The sequence below is a fragment of the Eumetopias jubatus genome, unplaced genomic scaffold, assembly GCF_037043125.1.
Source record: "Eumetopias jubatus isolate StellerSeaLion01/CBP00866 unplaced genomic scaffold, mEumJub1_p1.0 scaffold_6, whole genome shotgun sequence".
Taxonomy (NCBI): Eukaryota; Metazoa; Chordata; class Mammalia; order Carnivora; family Otariidae; genus Eumetopias; species Eumetopias jubatus.
The window spans coordinates 22,436,796-22,457,033 of record NW_028274812.1 but is presented as its reverse complement, the minus strand read 5'-3'; the positions used below and the strand labels follow the sequence as shown (position 1 = coordinate 22,457,033).

General features: G+C 41.3%; 2 protein-coding genes across 3 annotated transcripts in view; one reads left to right on the top strand and one right to left on the bottom strand.

Annotated features, from left to right (window-relative positions):
- Nucleotides 1-6,268, top strand: part of PEX3 (peroxisomal biogenesis factor 3) — a 43,816-nt gene extending 37,548 nt beyond the window's left edge. The window contains exon 14 of one of the 2 annotated variants that reach the window (XR_015768299.1): nucleotides 4,185-6,268. The gene's annotated coding sequence lies outside the window, so the exon portion shown is untranslated. Of the gene's footprint in view, nucleotides 1-2,435; nucleotides 2,831-4,184 lie in introns of those variants that run through there. The other variant, XR_003611997.2, reaches the window with a different exon arrangement.
- Nucleotides 498-18,247, bottom strand: FUCA2 (alpha-L-fucosidase 2). The gene is made up of 7 exons (XM_028121386.2): nucleotides 17,787-18,247; nucleotides 14,665-14,852; nucleotides 10,385-10,724; nucleotides 8,835-9,045; nucleotides 8,403-8,593; nucleotides 2,995-3,103; nucleotides 498-1,255 (listed from the first exon to the last, which is right to left on the bottom strand). Exons 1-7 carry the CDS (start codon nucleotides 18,008-18,010, stop codon nucleotides 1,115-1,117), a joined length of 1,404 nt encoding a protein of 467 aa, XP_027977187.1. The 5' UTR covers nucleotides 18,011-18,247; the 3' UTR covers nucleotides 498-1,114.
- Between the last annotated feature and the right edge of the window lie 1,991 nt (nucleotides 18,248-20,238).

Here is a 20,238-nt window from a genome sequence, read left to right as displayed (position 1 = left end):
TTCTTTAAATTTACATCAAAATCAATATTATTTTTACTTCATTATTTTGCTTCATTCTTAGGGAAGATTTGAGTAGAATTCATAATTTTCAACTAGGTTTTCAAATTCAATTTGCTTGAAGGCAAATACAGGAAACATATTTATTAATTTAAATTGGAGCTCAAATTAGCTCACCTACAAAAATTGGCCTATACCTCCAATCCCATACCCCCTCCACCCCACCTCAAAAACCCTGAAAGAATATGTACTAAAATATTAATAGTGGTGATCTAAACAGTGGCTTTAGCATTTCCAAAATGCTTTGAGCATTTTTGTATGTTTTAAAATACCTACAGTAAACATATATCAGTTTTATTACCAAGAGGGAAAAAAATAATTTTTTTTATAAAAAGACAATTACTGTGTGCATTGGAAATATGTATTAGGCCAAATTTATTATATACCTATCACCTATATTAGTCTGCTAGGGCTGCCATAACAAAATACCAGAGACTGCGTGGCTTAAACCACAGTAATTTATTTTCTCACAATTTCAAAGGCTGAGAGCCCAATGTTTGGCAGTTTGGGTTTGTCTTAAGGCCCCTCTCCTTGGCTTGCAGATGGTGCTTCCTCCCTGTGTCCGCACATGGCCTTTCCTCTGTGTGCTGCATCCACAGTGTCTCTTTTCTTATAAGGACACCAGTCATACTGGATTAGGTTCTCACTTTTATGACTTTATTTAACCTTAGTTACCTCTTCAAGGGCTCTGTCTTCAAATACAGGCACAGCGGGGGTTAGGGCTTCAACATATGAATTTGAGACACAGTTCAGTCAGTCCTTACCACCACCAATTCCTAGCTACTGTAAAACAAAAATTTCCACCTCGTAATCACACATGGAAATAAATTCAATATGAAGAGCCTCTGATGGCAAAGTACACCAGAGAGTTAAAACAGTTACATGGGTGATTTAGGAAAAATATTAAGGAGTAAGTGGGGAAAGGGCTGAATTGCCTAAATAATTACTTGACCTCCTTGACCAGTTTTACAATTGCTTTCTCTATGTGCTACGATTACAGAAACGTGGTATTTTCTAGTCTTCAATGTACCTGCAGCATGAACCTCTCTGCTGCAAATCAGATCACATTAGTTAATTCTAAAGCCCAGCCCCATTTACAGGGCATCTGATGCAAGGTTAGATGTGGCAGTTCTACCAGTAAGCCATTTGGCTTCAAAGAAGTCCAGTTTAGTGGCTGTCCATGTCCCAGCAGTTTAATCTGAAATTAAAAACACACACAAATATCTCCAAATGTATCTCTTTGACTCACCCACTTCATTGGAAAAGAGTGGCTGGTATTTCTTTAAAACACTATAGACAGGAGACTCATCTTTTGGTTTTATTTAGTGGTTCACACATTGTTTTAACCCTTGATCCAAATGAGTGCATACATGTGTCCTGCTCATGTATTCCTCTCATATAAAAGTGTGCAAGAGTTGGAAAAGAATTGTAAAGGCTGAATAGTGTCAGAGTAGGGAAAACACTGAAGAGAGGATTGGAGAAAAGTACTCTGGAACCAATCTGCCCAACATAAGGCCTGCGTAGTTGTGCACAGAATGTTTGGAGAAAGGCCCCCCTCCTTTATCTAGCAACACTTCCTCCTGGATTTTCCAGTAACTAATTAACAATACCTAAGTCTGATCAATTATTACTGTAATTGTTTTATATCCTTAATCTTATACTAAGTGGATCTAGATATAAGTAATTTCCTACATAACTGTGGTTATTTTGAACAAGAAAACTTTGTCTACCATGTAGAGCAACACAAAAACAAAACCCATGAACTTTTAAATAACAGTATTAATGGGAGCCAGACAGAATACAGATAAAATAAAAAGATGACATCATACCCAGGCCCCTAAGCTGTAATTAAACATCAAATTTGAACTCCATCTTTCTCTCTGCCTGATCAACCACAGTGTTAGAAATGAAATATGGAAAATGATGCAAGGAGAAGCATATGGACAATTTACATCCAAGGAAATTGTCAGTTTCTTAAAAATAAGCCATAAAATATATCAAAATGAACTCAATGCCAGATCTGTTGGTTACAAGTATTAGATTAACTTTCTCCAGATTTTTCTAATGACCTTAAAATGGTAGGGCCACACATCTTACTTTTATTCAGATTTGTTCTGGGATGGGATGTCTGGGGGAGAATCTGAATCCATTTTATGTATGTCTTTATGTGTATGTATTTATGAATTCCAGAATTCATTTTGGATGCTTGCAGAACTTGAACAACCTAAAATAACTGTGAGAAAGAATATCTATTTTGCATTGATATGCATGGAGATAACATAGCTGTTTTATAAGTTTAGTTTTCTGGGAAATGAAAGAAAACTTTCAAAGCTTTGACCAAACGTTGCCATTGATGAAGTTCATTTTTAAAATTACAGGTATCCCTCACTTTCTGAAAGTTTGTGTTATGCCACTTCACTTTTATGAAAGACCTACAGGAGTTAGTACCTGTTTTTGTAACTGAAGAAATCTGAAGAGGATTTTCACTTTTACCAAAAAAGGCAAAATGTAAAAGTAGCATTCAGTGTTTGCTTTGCAGAGAGGTGAATTAGAGGCAGTGCACACCCCAAGCAGCAGCCAGAGTGGCAGCAAGTTCCTTCCCATGCTCAGCATCTCAGCATCAAGCTGCCAGAGCTTTGAGCTGTGTCTGTGAGCATCTGTGCTTTATCTCAATTCATTTTGTGCATCCATTAGCAAGATGTGCTCTAAGGTATCAGAAGAGCCTAAGAGAGGTTACTTTTGGGGTCTGGGACTATTCAAAAAAAAAAAAAACTTCCACATAAATTAATGGTAATTGCATCTTTGCTTTACACCATTTCAGCTTATGAAAGGTTTCATAGGAATGCTCTGCTTTCTGATAGTGGGGGAAACCTGTACTCTTATAAGATATAAAAGGAACATAAATAAAGATAATTAATAAAGATAAAATCCCCTTACCTTTGTTACTCCCAGAGTAGCTATGGGTTGGCTAAGAAACAGACGTCCTGATGTGGGCCATTCAAGAAATATAGCATAGACCAATTTTTGTTTACGTTTGGATGTGTACCTGGTTAAAAGGGGGAAATGTATAGTAATATTATAGGTCAGGTTTGGAATTATTTTAAAGAGATACTTCCATGGAGTAAATATTTACCAATGTCTTCATGAATAGAGGGAAGGAAAAAGAACTCCATGGTAGAGTAAAAAGGACTCAAAAGGAGTTCCCAATTCCAGAGTGTGTGTTGGGGGCTGGAGGGGAGGTTCCCTACCCCACCAAGCAATTCTCAGACACCAGCTGGGTCTCCTACAATTCAACTCAATTCTGACACTATCTACCTGGGGATAGTGTCAGATTTCCACAGGCAAGGATTCAGTCCTACAAGACTGCTTGCCTACACCACTCTCAACTTCAGACACCAATCACAGGTCCCGGTTATCACCTGGTCTTCTAACCCACAAGCTATAGAAGGGAGGTTACAACGACGTCCTCCTTGGTTTTGATTAATTTTCTACAGCAGCTCACAGAACTCACAGGATAAAACTCAGAAACAGCCGAGAGAAGGTATGGGGAAGGGGCTTGGAGCTTCCATGAACTCTCCAGGCACACACTCCCAACAATCCTGAACCTCTCCAAACCCCTTCCTTTGGGGTTTTTATGGAGGCTTCATTACAGGGGTATGACTGATTAAATCACTGGCATTGGTGACTGATTCAACCTCCAGCCTCTCTCCTCAATCTGGAGGTGGAGGGTAGGACTGAAAGTTCCAACCCTGTAATCACAACGTTGGATCTCCAGGCAACCGGCCCAGCCTCACCCTTTGGTGAAGTGGAAAAGTCACCTCAGTAACATAACAAGAGACATCTTTGTAGTTCTCATCACTTAGGAAACTCCAAGAGCTTTAGGAGCTCTGTGCCAGAAATGGAGACAAGACCAAATATATATGTTGTTATAAATCATAATATCCTAGTACCTCCCTCCCCCCACTTCCCTTTACTAAAAGGAACAGACACTTTTCTAATATTACTCTTCATCAGACAGTTCTCATGGAGCTGGAAGTGGGCAGGGGAATATGAGCAAAGAAGGTAAGATGTGAGAGTAAATGGCTTTCCACCTGCTGGTTCAAATCTTCATATTCCCTCCTCAGCAGATATGCGTGTGTCAATGCTGGGCCAAGTACTGACGCTCGTGTTTGGAATGCAGCAGAAAACAAAAACACACTTGGTTCTTGTTCTTATGGAACTTAAGACTAGAGTGAGGAAGACAGACGTTCAATAATCACACAAATAATGTCCAAGTGTGGGTTTTAACAAGCACAATGAAAGAAAAGGAAATTGAAAGATGGTAACAGAGGGATCTCTTTAAATTAGACCATCAGCAAGAAGCCTTTCCAAGAAAACAACATTTAATCTAAGACTTTAAGGATGAATGAGAAAAAAGGAGAAAAGGTAAGAAGCGTTAAGCTCTAGACAAAGGAAACAGTACTCGCTCATTCTTTTACGTAATTTTTCAACAACTATTTATTGAAATCTTAAAATGCTAATCACTGTTTTAGAGCTGGAGACATGGTATTGAACGCAGTCCCTGTCTTCATGGAACTCACATGGTAGTGGGAAAAATTAGAATGAGCAGGGGGTAATTAAGTGCTATGGAGAAAACACGCCACATGAGGACAGAGCATGCTAGGTTGGAAATGAGAGGTGTAGGTGTTATTTTAAATCTAATACTCAAGCAAGACCTCTTTGAGGAGGTGGCATTGAGGAGACCTGAAGAATGTGAGGGAGAGCCATGTGAGTATCTGGAGGAAGAGAAGTCAGCAAGCACAGAAGTCCCCATGCAAGAGTATGCTTGGCCTGTTGACAAGGCAGCAAAGAGGGCAGAATGAGAAATGAGGGATAGCAGGATGGCAGACAAGATCAGAGACAGCAAGGAGCCAGGTTTTGGGTTTTTGTTTTTGTTTTTGTTTTTAAGATTTTATTTGAGAGAGAGAGAGCATGAGCAGGGGAAGGGCAGAGGGAGAAGCAGACTCCCCATTGAGCAGGGAGCCCAACATGGGGCTCAATTCCAAGACCCTGAGATCATGACGTGAGCCAAAGGCAGATGTTTAACCAACTGAGCCACCCAGGCACCTCAAGGAACCAGTTTCTATAGGACCTTGTAATCCTCTATTAGACCTGGCTCATTCTCTAAGACTGGAAACCATTGGAGGAATTTGAGCATAGAAGTGACATAACCTGGCTTTATTATTTAAAAAGGTTTTATAGCAGAAAGATTAAGTGGGCAAGGATGGAAACAGATCACTTGAGAAGCCACTGAAATAATCCAGAGGAGAGAGAACAGAGACTAAAATGATGAGAGTTGCCACAAGAGAGGATGAGAAGTGGCCAGATTCTAGATATACCTCAAAGACAAAGATGATGATATTTGCAGATGGACTGGCTGTGAAATGTAAAAGGAGAGTTAAGGACTCCAAGATTTGGGGCCTCACAACCACCTACAAGGATGAAACTGCCATTAACTGAGATTGGGAAGACTCTATGGAGCTAGTTTAGAACAAAATTTAAAAATTAGGACCTCAGTTTTGGACAATACCAAGTTTAAGGTGCTTATACTTCCATGAGGAGTGGTTGACTAGAAAGTTGAGTATATGAGTCTGGAGTTCAAGAAAAGAGGTCAGCACTGTAGAGGTCATTAGTATGGCATTTAAGTCTGTGCAAATGGATGTGATCACGTGGGGAATAAAAATAAATAGGAAGAATGGAAGTCCAAGGACTAAGCCTCAGGGAACTTCAATGTTTAGTGCCTGGGAACTGGAGGTGCAACCAGCAAAAGACACCTAAGAAGGAGCAGCCAACAAGAAGATATGGTAATCGGGGCACCTGGGTGGCTCAGTCAGTTAAGTCTGCCTTCTGCTCAGGTCATGATCTTAGCCTCTCCCTCTACTCTTCCCCCTGCTTGTACTCTCTCTCTCTCTCTTAAATAAAATCTTTAAAAAAAAAAAAAAAAGAGAGGGCAATCAACAGACTCAGATGCTGCCATAAACTCAGAAAATAGGGACCATGAAATGACCCTGGATTTGGCAAAGGACAGGTTAAAGGGCCTTGGTAACAATGATTTTATGAAGTCTGGGGTTGGAAACCTGACCAGAGTGGGTGCAAGAGAAAACTGGAGAAAGAAATTGGAATTAACAAGAGAAAGAAAGAAAAGGAAGGAAGGAGGGAAGGAGGGAAGGAAGGAAGAGAGAAAGAAAGGGAGGGAGGGAGGGGAAAGAGAAGAAAAAGAAAGAGAAAGAGAGAGAGAGAGAAAGAAAGAAAGAAAGGAAAAGAAGAAAGAAAGAAGGAGAAAAGAAAGAAAAGAAAAGAAGAAAAGAAAGAAAGAAAGAAAGACAAAGAAAAAGAAAAAAAGAGAAAGAAAAAAGAAAAGGAGGGGGAGACGGAGGGAGGGAGAGAGAAAGATTTAACATGTTTTACTATAAAAGAGATGGAGAGGTGCCTGGAAATTTAAGGGTTAAAGAGTATTTTTTTTTTAAGATGTAAGCAATAATACATTTGTGTGCTGATAGGAAAGGCTCTAAGGAGCAAAAGGAGAGAACTTCTAGAATAATATCCTTGAGTGGCTAATTTTGGTTGGGATCCGGGACACCAGGAAATATGTGTGAGTATGTGTGTGTCTCTGTCAGTGTATTTCAGTCACATGCGGCTACCCATGGGCAGGCATGGAATAAGTAGAGCTAAATTTAACCAAAGTTGAGGTTTTAATCAAAGTCAAGTGAGTACAACAGAGAGAAAAAGAGTATGCAATGGAGTGATGAGCCACAGAATCTGACCAGGATAAGGAAGAGGGCTGAGGGAGAGAGAAAAAGTGACAGAGTCACAGATGGTATCCTTAGTGGATTATAGATCCCTCCAGAAGCCCAGGTGTTATGTGGAGTGAGCTGAAATATAAAAGGTGGTAGGACACAGGAGAATGCTTCAAACTGAGATCATGGAAGAGATGCAATTATTGGTAATACAGGACCTAAGGCATGACCCAAAAAGGGGGTAGCAAAGGTAGAGTGGACAAGAACCCTAGAACAGAGAGTCCAGAAACTGAGGGGCCAGCAAATTAAAAGAAATGTGAATATAGATCATTCAAATCAGTAAGAACTGATGTTAAGAGTAGTTCTGGGGACAGTGACAGTGAGCCAGGGCTGAAATCTTGAAGGACTGTAAAGGAGTCTACAGATGACTGTAGCAAGGTGGGGCAGCATGCATGGTATAGGAAAGAGCTTCTCCTGGGGGGCGGGGAGGGAGGGCTACGTGGCATTGATGAAGTTGGTAGGAGCCAGACAAGGAGCTTCAGCCTTGTTAAATATTTTGGCTTTTATTTTTATTTATTGAAATAAAATTTAATGGAATAATGGTTAATACTTGTGAAATCATGATCAGACCCCCTTGTAGTCAAATATATGCCCAGACACAAATTCCAAAACCAGATTTAAACTAGTCTCTGTAAAATGAAGGATTGGTACTGAGTTCTCACTATGGCTTCTCCCAGACATTCTAAAATTCTACAATTAGTTGCTTCTGTCTATATTGTTTTACTTTATTTTCTTCAGTGAGCTGACAATTAGTTTTAAGTCATAAGTCAAATAGGATCAAAGAAGAACATTTAGTCTAATCTTTGATTTATATTTGATCAGGCTATATTCACCTGGTGACAACAAAAGGTGAATTTTTAGAGCTTCACTGATACTACTCTTATTTATATATTTTAAGACCCCACATCAGAAACCATCAAATTTGCAGTGTAGTTCAGATACTCATTGGCACATGGAAGTTCAGACATAAGCCTGAAGCAAGACTTTTAAAGAAGATTCTAGTTAAAAGAAAAATTAGCAAGTTAAAATAATTTTAAAGAAACTGTAGGTTTAGATTTATTAGAATAATATGAACAAATTGTAAGTTTTTTCTCAGTTAAAATAATGTGTTATTTGGGCTGATTTTCAATATTTTTTCTGCCCTTTGACACCTCTTTCTTGCTAATTTCATTAAGATAGAGCATCTGCAAAAATTACAATTAAATGACTAAACAGAAGTCTTCCTTTTAGATTAACCCCTCAACATCTTTCATTTTTCTGAATGGCCAGTAGAGCTATTTTTCACTAAAATTTGCCCACCATTAGGAAGTTTCTACAGATGATTTAAGCCCGATTTGATAAACAGTAAGTGTTCAAAAACATGCTGACTTCTTCTAAGGTTTGGAAAGTGCTTTGTCTAAATAGGCATGCATCCAATTTCCTTTTTTATCCTACTTTTCTCTTTAAACTGCTGAGAAATTTTAGATGCCTTCCTCCATCAAACAGTCCTTGGTAACAGGAAGAACTTACCACACATTTGGGGTAACATCATCACTCTGGGACCTCCAAGGGTGGGTTTCATAAATGGCTTCTCCATTGACTTTTAGCCAGGTCCCCATTTGCCTCAATCGCTCCTCAAAAATTACAGAAATGGTGCCATCATGTGTGGGCCCAATATTCATCAAAAGATTCCCTCCACATGAAACTGTTTCTACAAGTTGCTAAAAAGTTAAGAATAAATAAAGTTCTTAAGTAGATGAAACAATTCCATTGTGAATGTGTTAATACTATGTTGTTATCCGTGTGCTTACACCTGCATGTAATCACCATCCAGAAGAACACAGAAAATAGAATAATAATAAAATACAGGCCATTGAGCTATACAAACTACAAAAAAAGAATTCTCACACACCCACACAATTAAGAATATTACCTTAACAGTCACCAGACATTTTACTGTACCTTCACTAGTTCTTCGATTGTAAGATAATCATTAATTCCAGCATCTCTCCTGTAGCCCCAGGAAAACTTGTCTATTGTCATGCAATTCTCCCATTTATGAGGCAAAAGATGTCCTGGGTTGTACCGATCACTGCAGGTGTAATAGCCGCCATGCTTACAGATGGTACCATAGCCCCACCGGTCATTGGTCACAACTGTGTCCCGAACTGGGCTGAAATAGAATTTTTTAAATAAAACATAAAATATTTTACATAAAAGGAAATGTCACGGAAAAGAGGTCTAACTGAAATCCACTCCTGAAAAATCATCATAGCATAACATAATGCAAAGCCCATGGTTTTGAAGTCAAATAGACCTGGGTTGGTTGCAATCCTGGCTGTCGCTTTCCAAGCTCCCTACCCAGAGTAAGTGACCTAACTCCTGAAGAATCAATTTCCTCATCTGTTATTAGAACAGAAATAATTTATGTAAAATACCTAGCCCAGTAACCAGCACATAGAGCACTTATAAGACTAGCATACTATTATTTGAAGCTCCTTCTCCCACATATTATAATAGCCAGAATTGAATTTACACTCAAAACATTCTTCTCACCTATGACTGAATACTCTCATACATATATTCTAGCCATCCTCTTACAGTTGTGCCTGATGTTGAAAAATCTTCGACAAGTGGACTGTCGCCATCGTGGAATTTACAGTGACATGAAACAGACCCCACAACATTATCATCGGAGCAGGTGTGAAGCTCCTGCACCTCCCCACTTAGAAGAGACGGTTTGCTTTACAAACTGAAGTGGATCTTCCCAGTCTTTCGTCTTGGAAGAAGTACCTGGAGAAACTGTTGCTTTAAGTAGCCAAGAGCTCTCCAGAATATTCTTATGCACACCCCAAGTGTGTCCAGGGAACACACGTAGAACACTCTCTGACTTCAGAACACAATATCGAGTATTTTCTAGTTACAAATAAAATTTGGTCCACATGGTTTAAGCCTAATAGAGGAAGTCAGCCAGAACTCCCTGTTCTAATGGGGCAGTCTGGAACATGCTAGAAAGCGACATGTAAAGAACAGGAAGTGGTAAGAATGCTGATGAAGGAAAGGAGGGGGCAGACAAGGGTGACAGTGACCGAGCAGCAAAGATTATCAAAGGGTCAGAAGATAAAAAGAAGGAACCGGAGGAACTGAAAAGCACATAATCACAAACAGTGAGGAATTGTCTCAGAATAGGAGATGAAAAGGGGGACCCACAAAATTAATGTCTTCAAAGTTCTTGATTCTGTGATTTTATCTTTTTTTAGTGATTCCAAATTTTTAATGATTTTAGTGATTTCAAAATCAGACTATTGAGTTGTATTTGACTCCTGATTTGTAACTCTTTGCTTATTGATTACTCTGAGTAAAAACTGATATATCTAATGGGCATTATTTAACAATGATTTCCTCCTACCCCACACCACAGATGAGTCTAAAAGGGAATATTTCACAAAGCAAACATTATACATGTATGAGGAACATTTAGGGTCATGACAGCAATCTAATAGCATACACACCTTTTGTTATACAGCCAGGCTAAGAAGCCTGTGCTGTTCCAGTAGTTATCAGGGGCATGTCCGTCACCATCCGACCACAGGATCTCCGGCTGATACTTGTTCACTAACTCATAGAGTTCCGGCAGCGTCTTAGAAACTGGAAACTGTTGCTGTTGGAATGACCTGGACTTATCCTCAAGGAAGAGTGGATGAAACCATTCAAAAAGGGAATGGTACAGTCCAAATCGCAGGTCAGTCCTGTTCCTAATGGCAACCTCAAGTTCCTTGACGAGGTCCCTCTTCGGCCCCTCATCTACAGCATTCCAGTTCCATGAATACTTTGAGCCCCACAGGGTAAAGCCTGCACAATTATATTGAGTCTTTGTAAGAATATGAATTTGTTTTAGCAAATCTCCACCTCTATAAATGCCAAAACAAACGAGATAGTACATGTGACATATAAAAACTTCTACAACAATGGTTTTATGGCATGTTTTTTCATAGCACGTATTCTACTTTTATACGAGCAACAAACAAGAATTTCAACAAGGTGGAACCAAGGGGTGTTTTTTAGTAACTTTCTGGGTACCCCCTTAAGGTCTGTGTAGTCTGATCTATCTCCTGTATTTTTCCTCTTAGAATAGAAGCTCCTTGAGAGATAGCATCATGCCTGCAGGATTCCCTGCTGTATCCTCAGCCCAACTGTTAGCAGAGGGTCTAACACAAAATCAACAATCAACACAGATCACAGCTAACATGGGGACATCTTCCACATCTACCATACTAAACACTGCTACTACTTATAATGAAGATCCTGAAATGCACTCCTGCAAGAATCTTACTTGTCTCCTAAGCCAAAGATTAAAGTATGTTCCCCGGCTGGGGATGATTTTATGTAGTGTGAGTCTTAGAACACTGGTGATCTGTATCTAATAGTACATCTTCAGCTTCATCGTTCATCCTTTATCACCAGAAGGGGAATAGATATTCTTCCCCAGTAGTTCTGTACTTTAAAATATTCCCACCATTTGTAATCTCATCCTTCTCTAAAGTCATAAACGTAGATGTTGCTCTTTAAAATACCTGAAATTATCTACCAATTAAATGGGTAAGAAAAATAATCAATCTGTCTGCCATTAAATAAGCACTTTGAAATAATTCATATTTTAAAAGGGATTTGCATTTAGATTGTTCTATGTAAAAATAATAGAAATGCTATATAAACTGAAATAATATAAAAGCCTCAAAAATTTTAGTTAGTGCCTAGGAATGTAAGTACATTGTTACTATCCCACTGAAATCTAAACAAATCTTTGAGAATAGACATACATAAGGCACTCTGTATTTACTCTTGTGAATTAGGACAAGTCTAAGATGGACACGGTCTTCAGATTCATTTTCAAGAAGCGTTTAAAACAGCTCACTCTTGTTCCAAAGGCGTTTGTGGTAAGCTTCAAAGCTGTGTCAATATTTAAAGTCCTATTCAAAATGTTTCAAGTTGGGGGTATCTAGCTGGCTTAGTCAGTAGAGCGTGCAACTCTTGATCTCAAGGTTGTGGGTTTGAGCCCCATATTCCGTTGTAGAGATTATTTAAAAATAAGGAAAAGTATTTTTTTAAAAATGTTTCAAGTTGACAGGCTCTATTGCCAGACAGTACAAAAACCACATGGGTCTTCATCACCACCATAAAAGCTCACAGAGAGATCTTCCTGCCTACCAAGCTCAGTGGGCTTTTTTCCATAAAGCAATGAAAACATGAGTCCTATAAAGTTTACAAATGTGGGCTTCATTATCTCTCCTCACTGTATGATTAAAAGTTATTTTGATTTTAAATAAGCTCACTATGTAATACTTTGTGCCATACAGCTTAAAGAGTTCCTAGACATCAGGAAATCAACATGTTCAAGCAAATACACTTTCTAAATATCTACCTCAGTCGGAGAAACATCTATAGGAGAAAGTCATTAAGCCACTAGAATGTAGCCAAAGGGAAAAGTATTCTAAGATAATTACAGATTTTTGGTTTTGATTCTTCCCTCCTATTCCCCTCCCCACCTCTGGAGAAAGCACTGAGGCAAAATTTCTTATACCAGGCAAAGATGGTCATGCAAAGGAAACTGTCGAATGAATTATCATGTGGTTGGGACAGTAAACAATTTGTTGATGCTTCCTTGATCTTCTGGATACTAGAACAGTAATGGGTGGAAACTATCCTATTAATGTAGGACCCCTGTGATGGATAATTTTGTGTGTCAACTTCACTGGGCCACAGGGTGCTCAGGTATTTGATTAAATATTACTCTGGGTGTGTCCATAGGGGTATTTCTGCATGAGATTAACATTTATTTTTTTATTATTATGTTAATCACCATACGTTACATCATTAGTTTTTGATGTAGTGTTCCATGATTCATTGTTTGCATATAACACCCAGTGCTCCATGCAGAACGTGCCCTCTTTAATACCCATCACCAGGCTAACCCATCCCCCACCCCCTCCCCTCTAGAACCCTCAGTTTGTTTCTCAGAGTCCATAGTCTCTCATGGTTCGTCTCCCCCTCCGATTTCCCCCCTTCATTCTTCCCCTCCTCCTATCTTCTTTTTTTTTTTTAACATACAATGTATTATTTGTTTCAGAGGTACAGGTCTGTGATTCAACAGTCTTACACAATTCACTGTGCTCACCATAGCATATACGCTCCCCAATGGCCATCACCCAGCCACCCCATCCCTCCCACCCCCCACCACTCCAGCAACCCTCAGTTTGTTTCCTGAGATTAAGAATTCCTCATATCAGTGAGATCATATGATACATGTCTTTCTCTGATTGACTTATTTCACTCAGCATAATACCCTCCAGTTCCATCCATGTCATTGCAAATGGCAAGATCTCATTCCTTTTGATGGCTGCATAATATTCCATTATATATATATACACCACATCTTCTTTATCCATTCATCTGTCGATGGACATCTTGGCTCTTTCCACAGTTTGGCTATTGTGGACATTGCTGCTATAAACATTGGGGTGCACGTACCCCTTCGGATGCCTACATTTGTATCTTTGTGGTAAGTACCCAGCAGTGCAATTGCTGGATCATATGGTAGCTCTATTTTCAACTTTTTGAGGAACCTCCATACTGTTTTCCAGAGTGGCTGCACCAGCTTGCATTCCCACGGGGATTCGATGCGCGGAGAAAGAGATTAACATTTAAATAGGTAGACTGAGTAAAGCAGATAGCTCTCTCCAGTGTGGGTGTGCCTCAGTCAATCTGTTAAAGACCTAAACAGAATAAAAGGCTGAGTAAGAACTCTGCCTGTCTGAGCTCACACCTGCTGCCTTTGGACTCAGACTTGGACAAGAACCTAAATCATCATCCACACTCCTGGTTCTCAGGCCATTGGCCTCAGACTGGAACTGTACAGCCAGGTCTCCTGGGTCTGGATTTCTCAGCTCCGTAACTGCATGACCCAGTGTTTTATAATAAATCTCTTTATATATCATACTTCCACTTGGTTCTGCTTCTCTGGAGAACCTTGACGAATACAACCACCATGTTTCCTTTTAGATACGCTTCCACCACCTCTGACATTTGTGGGCCCCCTTACAGTCCCATCATCTTTGTCCTTCTAGGTGATCTGTGTCGCTTTCATTACTAGCAAACTGGGCTATCTAAGAGTTGGCCAAAAGTGCAGCAAGGTGTGTGGATAATGACACAAGACTACAGCAGCATAATCCCCATGGTGATGGAGCCTTCCCCAGAATGTAGTACAGAAGTACAATGAAAGCAAAGAGGGCAGGCGCCTGGGGGGCTCAGTCGGTTAAGCATCAGACCCCTGGTTTCAGCTCAGGTCCATGATCTCAGGGCTGGGCACAGAGTGTGCTTCAGAGTCTCTGTTTCTGCCCCGCCCCCCACTCAAGCTTGTGAGCGCACGCTCTCTCTCTCTTTCTCTCTCCCTCAAATAGGTGAATAAATAAAACCTAAAAAAAAAAAGGAAAGAAAAGAAAAGAGGGCAATTCTAATTATAAACTTGGAGCTGCAACCCACATCTCACTTCAAATAGCTTCAAATGAAATCTTGGAAATATTGTTAAATATGCACATAACAAAATGTGATCATTTTTCATTTTTTTTTTCATTTTTAGATGGAATATGTGGTCCCTAAATTACAGGCAAATGTCAGTAGCCACTAACTGGTGCTCCTAAGAGAAAACTAATTTCATGTGGTTTAGTTTCTTCCAAAAGAACTACTTTACATTTCATAACTATTGTCAGTGTTTGCAAATGTTGCACTCCCTTACCTTCATGATGTTTGGAAGTTAAGACAATGTATTTGGCACCAGAAGCCTGGAAAATATCTGTCCAGTGGCTCGCATTAAAAAGCTTTGCTGTAAATAGTGGTCCAAAATCTTCATATTTGAAATTAGGAGGGTAATTATTTTTCATAAATTCCACATACGTCGGTATCTTTTTCTCTTGCCAATACCACCTAAGGGAGGAAGACACACAACACATAAACGGCATATACATAAACATTTGAAATAATTGCCCCAGCTCCCCTTACTGATTCCCCCTTACTCAAATATTACCCAAATTCTTTCTCACTTCCCCATTAGTTTGACTTTGCCTCAGAGAAAGCTTAATGGAAACTTTCCTCGTTCTCCATCTACCCCTCTGAACGTTCTAGACAACCCAGCTACCTATGTGCTCTTAGTTCTTCCTTTTTAAATCACAATATGTAGTATGTATCTTTAGTCTTCAAAAGGAAGATCACATGCCCAAAACAACATGCATCTTTTATACTCACTAGCAAAGAACAAATGGGGTAGTTGGCAACAGTAAAATTAAAATGATACTGTTATTTTCATATATTGACTCAGCCTTTAAGGATTACTTGTGCATTCATTCCGAGCAAGGCCTTCCTGCCTTTGGACAAGGTTGTGTGAAGCAATGCCTGGCTGCCATCGTGTGACCATGAAGGGACACGTCAACAGGCTGAGGATGACACAAATAGGCTAGTTCTTTGATTTCATCAGTGAGAAAACTGTCTCTACATTTCTTAGGTTGAGTAACAAACCCTTATTATTACATCATTTACTTAGGTTTTCTGTACCTTGAAGTGAAAGTATCCTAACTGATCCATGATGCATTTTTGCCTTTTTTAAACTGAACTACAGGGGCGCCTGGGTGGCTCAGTTGTTAAGCATCTGCCTTCAGCTCAGGTCACGATCCTAGGGTGCGGGGGATCGAGCCCCACATCAGGCTCCTTGCTTGGCGGGGAGCCTGCTTCTCCCTCTCCCTCTGCCTGCTGCTTCCCCTGCTTGTGCTCTCCCTCTGTCAAATAAATAAATAAAATCTTAAAATGAATAAATAAACAAACTGAACTACAAAAGAAAACTGGGACAGTCAGAAGGTTGAACAAGGATGAGGGATTTCTTTTTCTCCCAACACAGTTTAATTTGAAGCTACATTCTCTATTATAGTCTAGAGTTACTTTTCAAATTCTATACTAATAGAGATGAAAAGAGGCACTTACTATTAAGAACCCATCATTTATATCTGGGTTTGAATTGCTATTAAGGACAATCAGATATACTCATGTCTACTGCTGACTGTTCTGAGTTAAATTGGGGTGGGGAGCAGAGGTTCAGAGGAGACACAGAGGGAGACCATAGATAATTAAAGAATCTTCTACAGGGTTGGGATGCCTAGGTAGCTCAGTCGGTTGGGTGTCCAGCTTTTGATTTTGACTTGGGTCATGTTCTCAGGGTTGATTGGGTCATGATCTCAGCCCTGTGTAGGGCTCCACACTCAGCACAAATAAATACATAAATAGAATCTTTTAAAAAAAAATCTTCTACAGGGTTAATGCACCTCCAGACCATCAGAAATATATTCTAGTTTTATATGATCAGTATCTTTATTCTTCTAGGTCAAAACAAACAACCCTGTTGTTTATTTGTAGAAAATGAAAAGTTAACCATTGCCAAGAATAATGTAACTCAAAACTAGGTATTTTTGGCATAGCAATAGTCTCAATTAACATCAAATCCTCTTCTAGCACCAAATGTATATTTACCTAATATTCCTGGTTGAACAAAATGATAATGTATAATTTATTACATCTTAACATTAGGGGAAGAAAATCCGTTAGTTTATGTACCTGGCTAATCTGAAACATTTCAAAAATATACTCAAAATGCCTTACAGCACAAAACTTGCAAACGAAGATTTATAACATCCTGAAGTAAATATGTCTGGTAATAGACAGTATGGGGAAAAAAGAGTCCCTTGTTTTATAAGTTGATTTCAAAAGAGTGTATGAATAGTGCCCCATAGCTTACACATTCTTTTACATCAGTTGGCCTAACTTAATAAAAATGGTTACTGTTTACAGAAAGTCAATGTATTTGTAGAAAGTGGTACAATATATACCATGTAATGTTAATATAATATATATAGTTTATACTCTATTGTATCTACTATATATTGTAGATATTAAATTTGATGCATATTATGTATATAGTATAAAAGAGTTAAATATTCCTTTATTTTATTTTACACAGGAATACATTATATTTGTGTGCACATTATATATATACATTTGGTAACATTTCTATCTTGAAGAACTTAATACCTGAAGTATTTAATCCCAAAAAGGTAGGTGAAACAATTCAAAGTTGTAACAGATTACATGAACATTTTTATATAGATCTCAATAAAGTCTCAAGAGCAATTTTTTGTGCAGCACTTTTCATATAATTAGGGAGTCTTAAGGTAACATTCTAGAACTTTTTTTTTTTAAGTAAGCTCCCCGCCCAGCGCAGAGCCCAACAGGGGCTTGAACTCAGCACCTGAGATCAAGGCCCCCGCTGAGATCAAGGGTCAGAGGCCACCCAGGCTCCCCTCTAGAACTTTTTAATTCCCAGAGCCACACATGGTTAACATTTTAACATTAAAGAGCCAATGCATGTCCAAATGAACATAAGTTTCACATACTCATAACTTATGTCTTAACCATAATTTAGGGCAGAACAGCGATGGACAACGGTTTGGGCCCAAGCCTCGCGGTTCCTCGGACGACCCCCACACAACTGGATTCATCTCTGCCGCCTTAAGTCACTCGGTGGTTACAGTGTGGTAACTCCAGCTTGAACATGCAACCACCGAGGAGCTGAGAAGCCAGGGCTGCCCGAAGCGCCCGCCAACGCTTGCAGTCCCACGGAAGAGAAATGCAATGCTCATCCAAGCACCTACGCCGTGACTTACGCACTTAACACCCGGAAGCGCTGAACGCCGCTGAAACCGCGGGAGGCGAAGCTACCAGGGGCCCAACAAAGCCGCCGCGACCGTGGGCTGGGCGGTGGCGGCAGGCCCGGGGCGGGGGAAGCGGAGTCGGTGCCATGGAGGGGGACGCGCTCACCAGAACCATTCGCTTCCGAAACTGGGCACGGAGAACACCCCCCAGTGGATGAAGATGCCGAACTTGGCCTGGTCGAACCAGGCCGGCAGCGGGCGGGCGTCCAGGGACTCCCAGGTGGCGTCGAAGCGCGGCGCGGGGGGGGCGGTGCAGGGTGCGGGCGGCGGCAGCGGCAGGAGCAGCAGCGGGAGCGCCAGCCCGAGCGCCGGGAGCGCCTGGGGCCGCATGTCCGCGCGCCGCTCTCGGTCCCTGCGCGCGTCCTTCCGCGTCTCCCGATGAGTAAGCTCGACGCTGTCACCTGACCGCGCTGTCGGGACAAAGGAGCTCTCCCCCGCTGCTCTCCCAGGCGCTCCAGCCCAGGGATCCCCGGAGCGCTGCAAAACCAGCGAGGCCGGTAGTGGTCCCGGCCCGCCCTGAGGGTGCTTAGCGTAGAGCTCCCGGTCTGTCCGCCTCGTGTGGAAGAAAGAGTCAAGTTCAGGGACCTGTGGGAGCGCATATTCGCTGGAGCAGCACGACCTTTAGAAACTGCCGGGGAGGGGCGCCTGGGTGGCTCAGCCGTAAAGCTTCTGCCTTCGGCTCAGGTCATGATCCCGGGGTCCTGAGATCGAGCCCCGCATCGGGCTCCCTGCTCAGCAGGAAGCCTCCTTCTCCTTCTCCCACTCCCCCTGCTTGTGTTCCGGCTCTCGCTAACTCTCTCTTGTGTGTCAAATAAATAAATAAAATCTTTAAAAAGAAAAAAAAAAAGAAAGAAAGAAACTGCGGGGGAGTGCAATGTGACCCACCGGGCTGGGTGGAGCCCTGGACCCAGAGGCCAAGGCGGGAGAAACCTCGAGCCAGTCATCCAGTCCCTTGCGGGTCCAGCGCACCAGAACAACCCAGATCATTCTCGGCCTCTATCCACCTCCACCACCACTCGCCCACCAAGTTTCTGGGTGTGTTAGAACCGCGGCGGTCAACCTGGAGTCTGTGTCAGGTGAAATCCCAACAGTTTCCAATTCAGGTTGGGGGCCCATAATTTGCATTTCTAACGGAGTCCTAGATGATGCTGATGTTGTGGGTCCTGGTCACCAAACTTTGAGAATCACTGCATTTTCTAAAAATGTTTCTAGAAAACATAGTGATCTAAGGTGAAGACCAGTGGCATGAATGTTTAAGAAACCTGCAGGCATGGGGAAAGTAGCCAGAAACTTGGAAGAATTGATCAAGGGACAACTTCAGAAGCTCCCCTCTCCCCTTCCTAAAGTCTTTTAGAGTAAAACCAGAATCCCTTCTGCTCCTGCAAAACCCCTCTCAGCCATTAATTGGCCAGTTCACATGTCCCCTCCTCCCAGCTTTCTGTCACCACCTTCCCTCCCAAATGTTTTACTCCCCACTAACTGTTCCAATTAACATCTTGTTCCAACCACGAATATAGGATTCCATTGATCGTTTTGTAGTTAGGAGGACACAGATCTTATTTCCCCTGAGGTTGTGAGCTTCCTGAGGTCAGGGATGGCAACCATTTCTGTAGATCCTGAATTTAAAGCAGAGCCTGGCATGGAACAGCACTTAAAGCATATTTGTTCAAGTCCTTCAGTGAACTGGGGTTCTAATTATTGAGCTTTATGAAAGAACGAAGAAGGAAATGACACTAACTGTCCCATCTCTGCAAAGACATGGGAGCAGCACCCAGGTAAAATGGCAATTACCTGCTTGATGCAGTGTGAATGGCTCCCCAGGATCACAGCTCCACCATAAGGGCCCCAGTCTTCCCAGGGTGAGGGTCTCCTGGACAGGAGGGCTCGGGGAATCTGCTGAGCATGCACAACCAATTGCAGTAGCCTCAGTTCATGATAAAGTGGGGTGATCATTTTTATTACTCCTGGGGCAGAGGGCAGGCTTCCCCAAGATGGGCCACTTTGGCATGAAGATTATTCTGAGCTGAAGGCAATAGAGATCCTACAGGATCAAGAGAAACTTTTGCCCCTCCCTAAACTACATAACTGGAGGTCTTTCCCAGAATAAGCGTTATTAGCTGAGATAAATTTTATCTGAGTGACCCATCTGTATGGCAGGGCAAACATCTGCTCTTCTTACTGCCCTGCGAACAGCATTCCTTTCCTCTAAAGTCCCAGACCCCTGCTCCCTCCTCCTTAGTTCAGAATGACACATACTCCTCATTTTGCCTGACTGTCTTTGGAACTTCCATGTCTGTGTGGATTCTCCATCTGTGCACTATTAAATTCTGTTTCCTCCTGTTAATCTGTCTCATGTCCATTTGATTCTGAGTCCAGCTAGACAGACCTTGAGGGGACAGGAACTCCTGCTTCCTGACAGTTGGCCTAGTCAGCAGGACACTTAAACTCACGGGACAGAGCTCTGTAGCTCGCCCCAGTACTGCTGCAGCGGAGAGGTCCTGGGATGTCTGACACAGCCAGCCGAAGGTGAGATCGCTCACCATGTCAGCCTCCCAGGA